At 48.9% G+C, this 9,472-nt stretch overlaps 1 protein-coding gene across 1 annotated transcript in view; it reads right to left on the minus strand.

Annotated features, from left to right (window-relative positions):
• The window catches only part of AQP8 (aquaporin 8), a gene marked incomplete at its 3' end in the record, with an annotated part of 12,905 nt that extends 3,453 nt beyond the window's left edge, over nt 1–9,452 (minus strand). Inside the window, 1 exon segment of the mRNA XM_009868017.1 lies at nt 9,385–9,452. Coding sequence (XP_009866319.1) covers nt 9,385–9,452 — 68 coding nt within the window.
• Between the last annotated feature and the right edge of the window lie 20 nt (nt 9,453–9,472).

Genomic DNA, 9,472 nt, shown 5'->3' on the forward strand with positions numbered 1-9,472 from the left:
TGGACGGGAGGCTCTAAAAAATTGATTGGATTTGCATTGCTAAAGAAAAAAAAAAAAGAGGGCAATAAAAGCTGATGGGCCAGCCCCCAGGAATATAAAAGCTCTTTATCACTGCCATTCCTTGGGTCAAGGCTTTGGGTTTGGGTTTTTGTTGTTGTGGCTTTAAGGTTTTCTAACAAGACTTGGGATGCGATTCCTTTCCTTGCAGCCACCCGGTGTGCCAGCACCTGTGTGGAGCCCGGCCAGCCCGCTTCGCCGGGCAGCTTCGACCCGCTCCTGCTGCTGAGAGGTAGCTCATGCCAGAAGGACACGGGCACGGGGCATGCACGGATCCAGCAGCACCCTGGGAAAAGCTGATGTAGCTCCAGGGAGGGAAAATCCACTCCTTGTGAAAAATCACTCCCGGCCAACACTTAGCTCTCTGTCGCTAAGTCCAAGCCCAGGTGAAACACGAGAGACCAGAGCCCTTCCCAGCACAGCGAGGCTGAGAGTCCCAAAGAGTGTGTGGAAAGGGATGCACGAGGAGCAAGGGGGAAGGCTGCACCCCGGGTGAGGGGGTCCAGAGGCACTGTGCTGACACGGGGAGGGGGCAAATTGAAGCCCCTTGAAGCAAGCCCAGAACTTGAAGCAAGCCCAGAACTTGAAGCAGTTGTGGAGGACAGATGCTTCCTTCAAAAACTGCCAGACGTTGGTACTTTTGGGCACAGCAAACGTGGGATTCAACTCGTGTCACACCAGTAATGCTCAAGGGGCTTTAAAACCTTAAAGACAGGATCAGACCTACCACCAAACGACCCCAGAGAGCAGGTAAAGTGACCAATTTGATTCAAGTCCCTCAAGGATCCTGCCTGACCCACAGCGAAAGCCGGTTCCCCCTAAACCTCAGCCCACATCCTGCTCCAAGTAAAAACAGGGAGAGGGGCCCGTATGCCCCTCACACCTCTCTCAAATGAAAAATTGCTGGCAAGGGATCCACCAGCAGCCTTGAAAGGGGGGGTGGCTGGGAGGCTGGGGACGGCGGGCACCTCCACGTCCAGCAAACCAGAAGCCATCCCTGCCATGCACCGAGCTGCAGGAACGTGCGTGCGAGCCACCCTGCGGGAGAGGAGCACGGTGGCATTTCACCCGCTTGAGCAATTGCCTGTGGTGTCTCGTGTTTGTAGTGGGTGATTAAGGACTGGGGTTTATAGATTTCTTTTTTTTTTTTTTTTTCCCTACCAAAGGTAAAGAACGCCACGGATGTTTTATGATGTTTTCGCAAGGCCCTGGAGATGGGAAGGAAATTTCCACTCGCCTGTCCCAGGGAGGGCTGTTGCTGGCCATACGGACAAGGGTCAGGCTGGAGCTGCGAGGGAATCCCAGCTGAGGCACCTCTGAACGAGCGATTTGTCAGCCCCCTTCCCCTCCTGAGAGCTTGTTCCCTGCAGACAAAAGGTCTTGGCATCAGGTTATAGAAATCGCTGGAATATGGAGAGCAAGAGCTGGGGTTGGCCGGTCTTTGGGGCTCCTCTCTGAACCCCATGCATAGACCTGTGGAACAGGAAAATACCCGATTCGATCTCACCGCCTCACAAAGCACGGTCACCTGAAGCTGGTTTCCAACAGGGACATCGAATCCATCTGTCACTGCAACTCCCAGCACTGCCGGGCGAGGGTCTCATCCAGAGGGACTTTAACTCGGGCAAAAGGAATCCAGATTTCATTGATTTTTGGGGATATTTATCACAAGAGGTTAACGTAACACGTATTAGCACTGGAAGGTCACAGCCCAAACGTGAAGATTAACCCCGCGTCCTTGGCTTTTAAACATTTACCATTATTGTTCGAGGAGCAGGGATGTTTGCCTGAGCCTTCTAGAGGAAATGCTCTGCATTCAGGCAACAAAGGAATTAATTATTACTAAGTACAGGAGTGGAACAACTGAACAGAAGTGCAAGCTGGAGGGAACTTTTTTTCCCCCATCGGTAGGAGCTCCCGTCAAGCAGCCTCACACCAAGTGCCAGCCGGCACTGCTTCAGCATCCTGTGCCTGCCACGCGGGACTGATGGAAAAATCGCTGGGGGAAACCAGCTGGGGAAGGTTAAGCGCTACGCAAAACACTGACTGATTGGTTTTGGAAGATTAGGAAAAAGGAAACATTATTTATTTTTTTTTCCAGGGCCACACCTGATGTGCTGCTAACACATCAGCTCAGTTGGCACTTTCTTGCTGGAGTCTGGGGAATGCTGCCGTTCTCTAACCACCGCCCTGGTGTGAGGACCATTACGAGGGAAAATAACACTCCCCATCTGCAACCTCGAAACCAGGGACAAAACCAAAATGACAACACAACGATGGTGTTCCCAGTGCCTGTCAGCTGTGGCTCCTAAAGTGCTCTTGTGCACACAGGTTCTACCTGAACCTAACCCTGCCTGAACCTCCTGATGGACAAATGAGGCCAAAAGACCACTTGGCTCGTCACCAAACCATCGCAGCCCGCAGTGCAAAGGGGCAGCATGGGAGGGCAAGACACAAACGAGCCGTGTAGGAATTAGCTCAAATTTTCAGCTGCGCTGCACCAAGTGCCCTAAGAAGGAGGCAGCGTTGTGCAGCACGGTCAGAAGTCACACCACGGGCAAGACGAGCACGGGCAGAGCGAGGAACTCTGGACCGAGGGCTCCGCCAAGGCTGGAAGGGAACAGCATCACCTCAGCACGCCCGGGGCCATCTGGACTCTGCCACGCGAAGGTTTACAGCAGCAATACACACGATCTGTATTTGCCATCACGAATTGGCAGAGGTAGTGTTGGATTTCTCTTATGCAAAGAGAACTACCCTGCTCTTAGCACCCTTTGCCCCTCACGGATAAGATTAAATACTTGGCACTAAGGTTTGCTCAGCCAGCTTGATGGAAACTACATTCCTGGGAAAAGGCGTGGGGATGAGAACAAATAAATCTGTTCACATTAGCAGACACTTATTTTTGTCCTTGTTTGTGCTTGCACCAATTTGTTAAATTAGCGACAACAGCAACTGTGTCAATTAGGAGAGGAAACGGTGGTACCGAACAAGCAACGGCTTCACAAGATCCTTTTCAGGAACCTTAGAGAACATTGCCCATCTCCATCTACCTGGACCGAAAAATCAGAACACCCTTAATTATATGCAGCCCTCCCTACCTCAACGTTTCATTGTTTCTCCCTGCTTCATCTCACAGCTCTACAACCCTCCGTTTCCTTTCACCACAAACCATTGCACCCGAACTCAAGAAGCGCTTAAGACACTTAAGAATACGCTCAAGTGCCATTAACATTTAACAAGGCTTAAGTGCAGGACTTGAGCATATGTGGAGTCTCTGTTGGATCGGTGCCAGGACGTTTTATAGGGCAGACCTTCCGTCTGCGTGTCTATAAAAAAATTGTCAGCAAAGTATTTCAGTGCTGCCGAACGGTGTTTCTGCAAGGGAAGACCCTGGCAGAGCCAGCATCCATGGTCAGCTCTTTTAAAAAGCAATAAAAAAGCAAAGGCAACTCATTCGACACTGCCTTATCTTTACAGTATTTGTCTTGGAGGCTGATAATCTTAATGATTACACAACTGTTTCTGAATGAGAACTTGCAGAATTATCTGCAGCTCGTAGCAGTGACACAGGTTAGCTGACCTCTGCCCATTTATAGGTCCCATATTGCATAACAGTTTTACTTCAAAGTGCTACCGTAATGCTCGAGTGCAGATGGAAATTTCCAAGGGTTCTTAATACAGACTTAACCGCTGTCTGTTGGAAAACAGGGACAGATTTGGGTCAGTTCTGCACACACAGAGGAGACTGGTTTTTTGAGAAGGGAAAATAAGCGGTAGGATGAAGTCACACTTAGACCTTAATTCTGGCACTTAACATCAAAATCCAGCGAACTCCCTAAGAAGGGATGGATGCTCCCAGTCCCACGCAGCACCCACACGTGCACACCTTCCCTGCAGTTACCTAATGCTTGGCTCCCCGCAGTGGAGCATTTCTGCCCTCAATAACCACATTTCCCTCTGTCCCAGCACCACAGAGACCTGAAAAATCTTGTAAGCACAAACCAAGGAACTGGTAACTCTGCAGAGAAGCCTGAAATACTACACACTAAGCTAACAATCAATTTTCATTTGGTTCCTAGAGCTGGATAATGCCTATAAGGAACTAAATAATTTAATTTTCTAGAAGGGAACTTCTTTCATCCATCTTTCAAGAGTGAGCAGGCAATGCTCAGGCATGGGTAACACGGATGGAACACAGGCACAGTAACGTGGAATCACCTGAACGTGGCCGAAGCTTGGACAGTGAGGATCAACTCAGCATGAAGCAGACACGAGGATTTTCTTGTACCTGTCGGGAACTATTTGTGACAGGCATCTCAAAGGCAGGCAGGACCACATGCTCCAGCTCCTTGTGTTTGCCATGACAACCGGGCTCAGCATCCTCCTCGTGCAAACGCTTCACATCCACAGACACTGGGAGAAGCAAAGAGGACGAACAGCATCTTGCGTCAAGAACTGCCGGCGTGACCGGACACGATTCCTTCAGGAATCTCGGGTCGGTCTCCTTCAAAGCCCCCACGGAGGGCCACAGCCAACCTGGCTGCTGTCCTCCCTGCGGGTCCCACCTCACATGTGGCACACGGGAGGGACAGCCCGACCACTCACCTCGCAGTCGAAACAAGAGCAGGAGGGCAAGGGGGAGATGCAAATTTTCAGGTGCTCCACAACCCATTGGCAAGGTAGCGAGGAACAACATCACAGGCTCCCCGCCACAGGAGGCTTCCATGAGAACCTTTCCTATTGACGACATCAAATCTCCTGCCGTTACTACATTTACAGACATGGAAACTATATTGAGCAGGAAATAGAAAACTAATTAAGTACTTTCAAGTACCAGAGTGACACAGGCATGGCTATGACAGGGAGACCAGAGCTAAATTCCAGGCTGATACGGGACATCCCAGTGGCAAAGATGACAGCAGTGTGCCCTTTGCTAGAGGTGGGCACCAGCCAGGTCCCGCTCCCAGCCCCTTCAGCCAGCACCAAGGGTCACGGCCAGTGGGACCCTTTTTAGTGAACCTGCTTTGGCAGCAGGGTTGAGCTAGATAATCACCAGAGGTCCCTTTGCAACCCTGGATGGTCTGTGATTCCCGGGCAGGAGGTTGCGAAGGGAAGGATCAAGCTGAGCCTCAGCTGGCTGGTTGGGGCAGTGCAGCCGACTGACTTTTGACTTGAAGTTCACTCAAGCTTAAGTGACTTTTTTTTCCTTTCCCTTTAAATAAACCACTTGTGCAGGGATGAATTTTCTTGTACTGTCAGTATCAATAACCCAGGCAAAAGGCTGGGCTGGGAGCACAAGAGAGAGGCAGAGACGCCCCGTGCAGCTCACGGGAGTCACTGCTGAGGGGCAGAGCCACCCAAAGCCCAGCAACCCACAGCAGAAGGCAAAGGCCACCTCTCCTGGCTAGAGAAACATTTCCCAGCCTTTTTCAGCTCGTGGCTTTCTAGCCAAGCAGCATCATTTCAGCAGAACCAGGCACTCTCCAAACCCAAATATTCCCTGAAAAGAGGTGAAAGACTTATTTATTTTAGTCAGCGTAATCATGAGAGCTAGGCTGCCCACACCCGTTCTGCCCCCACGAGCTCCCGAGGTATCACAAATTTCTTTGATCCTGTGGTAACCCTGAAGCACAAGGCGACCTACTTTTCTTCACCACTGTTGGCAACTGAGCTAGGAGAGGCTCTTCTTGAGAAGTTCTTGCAGGAACGATGCCCCTTCTCCGAGCTGGATGCTGAATGGCTGCAAGAGAGAAAGTCAGGCTCATCGAGAGGAAGAGTGAACGGGGCACCGGCTCCTCTCCTGTGCCACATCCTGCAGTGCTTCTCTCAGACAAACACATTACACAGGAACCTAAAACAGGGATGGATGAGCAGAAATCCCATCAATATCTGCCTCACGCTAGCAGAGGCATCATTTCCAAACAAAGAGGATTAAGCTGCGACGAAAGAGAAGACAAAAAAAAAGAGACTGACAGAGCACAGGACTGGTTCCCGTAGCGAGCCACATTCAAAGCCTGTTTGTACGAAAAACGCGACAGCTCAGCGGCTGCATCTCAGATGTCGACCAGTTCAAAGGGAACAGGTTTGTTTGTTCCAGAGCAGGTACGGCCTCAGCTTGGCTCCCACTCACAAAGATCCGTTACAAGAGGCTCAAGGAATACGCTGTCGGAGGGGGGCTAGCCACATTAAATTGGTAGTAGGGATGGGGCTTTTATGCTACTATGTCCTCGTTTATTTAATTCACAAGAAGTCAGGAGGATAGTCTTGCTGCCACAGAGCAGGCATTACTCACCGCACCAGAAGACTTCTGCAGTGCAGAGGGTGTTACGGGGCTTCGGGGTTGTTGGTGGGTTTGGTTTTCATTTTTTTTTTAATTCCCTATTCATACTAAGAGAGATATTAACTGTCAGGCAACCTGTCAAACTGAGCTACGAGCAGATTTATGACACTACGCATTGTCTCATCTCCCCCATCTTCACACTGAAGCGCCTTTGACTCAGCTGTTTCAGATACCTCGTGCACGTTAATGCAAACCAAGAGGTTTTTCAGGACAGACACCATCTCTCCCCAGGTGCCTGTGGAGCACCCTGCACAGGTAACGCCAGTGCCAGCAAGTCAGATCAGAGCCATCTGTGGATGGAGATCAAGGAGAACATCAAAGAGCACTGTGGTCAGAATCAGGTATTTCGTAAAAGCCGTGTCGAGGAGTCTCCAACAGCAAGAAGTTTAGTTATCCATTACTAAGTTCTTACTCCATAAACCGTGAGGAGGAAAATCCCATCTGTGTGAACACACGAGAAAGTGGGCACTGGCTTTTACATAGATTAGAATGAGAATTTTGAGAGATCATCAGAGTGAGCCAAGGACGGTCAGGTGTGCAACAAGGCTGGAAGGGAGGCGAGATAAAAACACAGCACCAGCGGGTAGAACAACATGCTTGACCTCCATCACATGTGCCAAGTGCTACAGTTCACTGCAAAGGTGGAGAAAGCAAAACATGTACTGTTGTCCATCTCAGGAGCACATTACTATTTCTTCAAAATGGAAATAAACCTAAGGAAGTACCCAACCTCTAGCCAGGCTTTCCTAACATCACGTCTTTGATCTAGCACATGAGTTTGCAAGACAGCAAAGCTCTCGTGTGAGTCAGAGCATCGGCGGGTGGGAGGCCCTTGTATGCTACACGCACGTTAAAAGCAAGATAAGCAACTTAATTTTCCACAGCATGATGCGAGAGGCACTGCTGATGAAGTCCAAAAAAGTGTGAAGCTGGCAGCATCCAAATCAGAGACTTGGGGAAACAGCTTTTGGGTAGAGGAAAAGGGCTGGATGGAGGCGAGGGGGCACGAAGGAGAGACAAGCACCTCAGGATCCCAGCGTAAGTAGACAGCTGTAACACAGAAGCTTTTTTAGAAAGTTATTTGATTCCCCCTCCCTCTGAAGGGGTAGACACCAAAAGTAGTTGCACACCAGTACTCCTCCTCATGCCAGCTGAGTACCTGCTCCTCACATGGTCACACAGGTTAAGGCAGGAGAACCTGTACGCTGAGGAGGGACAAGGAGGCGCGATGCTTTTATCTTCTTCCAGGTCTCTGGCATAAATGCTATCTTTAGCCAGACAGTAAGTCCAGAGGACTCAGAGGTCTAATTAAGACAGATTTATAGACCCTTACTGAATTTAGCTCCTTGGGCTCATGCGAGGGGAAGACATAGCTATGGCAGAGTGGGAACAAACAATATTCAGAAACTCTTAAGCAACAACAGTGTGAAACCAGAAGGCAAACCCCAGAAGCTGCAGCACTACCTTCTCTCCAGAAGCAGAAAGGCTCGTCAGCAAGTTTGCTTCCCACCCCAGTCAGCGGGCAGCTGCTGTGGGGAATCAGCCAGTGGCAAACCCTATAGCCCCCAGCTGCAGCTGCTGTGTTCAAGAAGGAACTTGGATGGTAAAGCAAAAAAAAAAACAAAACAAGAGAAAAGACACATGCCCTTCTGGTCTCCTGCATCTGCAGAGAGAAAGGGTCAGCACTACTGCAGACACAGCTCTTAAGAGGGGCACAGATAAGCCCAAACATCTCCAATGTGCAGGCATAAGCGGAGCATTGATATTGTTATCTAGGAAGCAAAGGTTATAAGCTCCTCTCATAACTGCACGGTCCATCCCTTCCCTTTGGGGGCAGAGAGCTTATGTGAACACTTCACGAAGACCAAGCAGAGCATTAACCCAATACCCTATTTTTGTGCCTTGGCCATTTAAGAAATCAGCTTGATGCAAACACAAGAGCAGGAGGTCTGTAGCTACCGGTGACCAAGTCAGTGACAGAGAGGAGGACAGTGAAGGAAAGGCCATTTCTTTTTACTGCTTCTTTTCCTCTGAAGTTATTACTGTCACTTCTAAGAACTATTTACTTTTTCCAAAATCTCAGTAGTCTCCTTCCCTACATCTCCAGCCCAAGCCCATATCAACTATTTCCAAAGCCAGGTATTCTTACACTACAGAAAGTCACAAATAGTACAAAAAAAAGTCGCTTATGCTTGCAACTGATTTTAAAAAAAGACTATTGGTGAGGCATTTGGTAAGAGACAAACAACACAGCCACTAAATCAGATACAAATAGGTAATTTCTAATGAGTAAGACACTAGGCAAATTATAAATACTAAACATTTATTATTTTTCTCATAGGAAGGTTGCAAGATTCAATTTCAAACAACAGGACACGGTCTTTCCTTGCTCTTGGGATTTTGTTTTTTGTTTCTTTTAAGGGGAAAGAAAGAAACTGGTGTATACCAGAAGCAGTGCAAATTTAGATTAATTTCTTTTTTACGTTTACCATCCCAGTGCTGAACTGCCAAGTTAAGCCCTTCCCAGTTAAGCAAAGTCTACCTGAATGTCATCCAGTATCCTGTAAATCACTGAACAAGAATCAGGGCTCCCCTTTTTCTGTCACCCTTCCCCACCAAGAACATACCCAGTATAGTGACAGCCTGGCAGCAACAGTAAAGCCTGGAGAAAGCTAACATGGTGACACTTCATAAAAATTAAACTTGAACAGAATGAAAAGGGACAAAATTTAACCTTCACAACCAGCTGTGCGCGGTGCGGAGATATCCAGTAACGCAGCTCACCAGCGTTGTTTGCCCCGCTTCCTGTTACAAATACATTTTACACATCCACAAAAAGACGAAAGTGGAATAATCCAGAAACACTTTACTCTCAGTTTTAAACTAAGGAAAGGCAAGCTTTTAAACGGGAATCACCGACATGAAAGTCCATCATTATACACCTGGGAACGGAAGGCAAGCCTCGCCTCGTAACAATTGCTCACGATGGGCGAAAGGATTCATTAAAACTACCAAAAAAGCCAACAGGACAGTCGACGGTGGCAGCACCCATCGCCTTCCGAGCCAGCACCG

The sequence above is a fragment of the Apaloderma vittatum genome, unplaced genomic scaffold (assembly GCF_000703405.1).
Source record: "Apaloderma vittatum isolate BGI_N311 unplaced genomic scaffold, ASM70340v1 scaffold25784, whole genome shotgun sequence".
In the NCBI taxonomy this organism is placed as follows: domain Eukaryota; kingdom Metazoa; phylum Chordata; class Aves; order Trogoniformes; family Trogonidae; genus Apaloderma; species Apaloderma vittatum.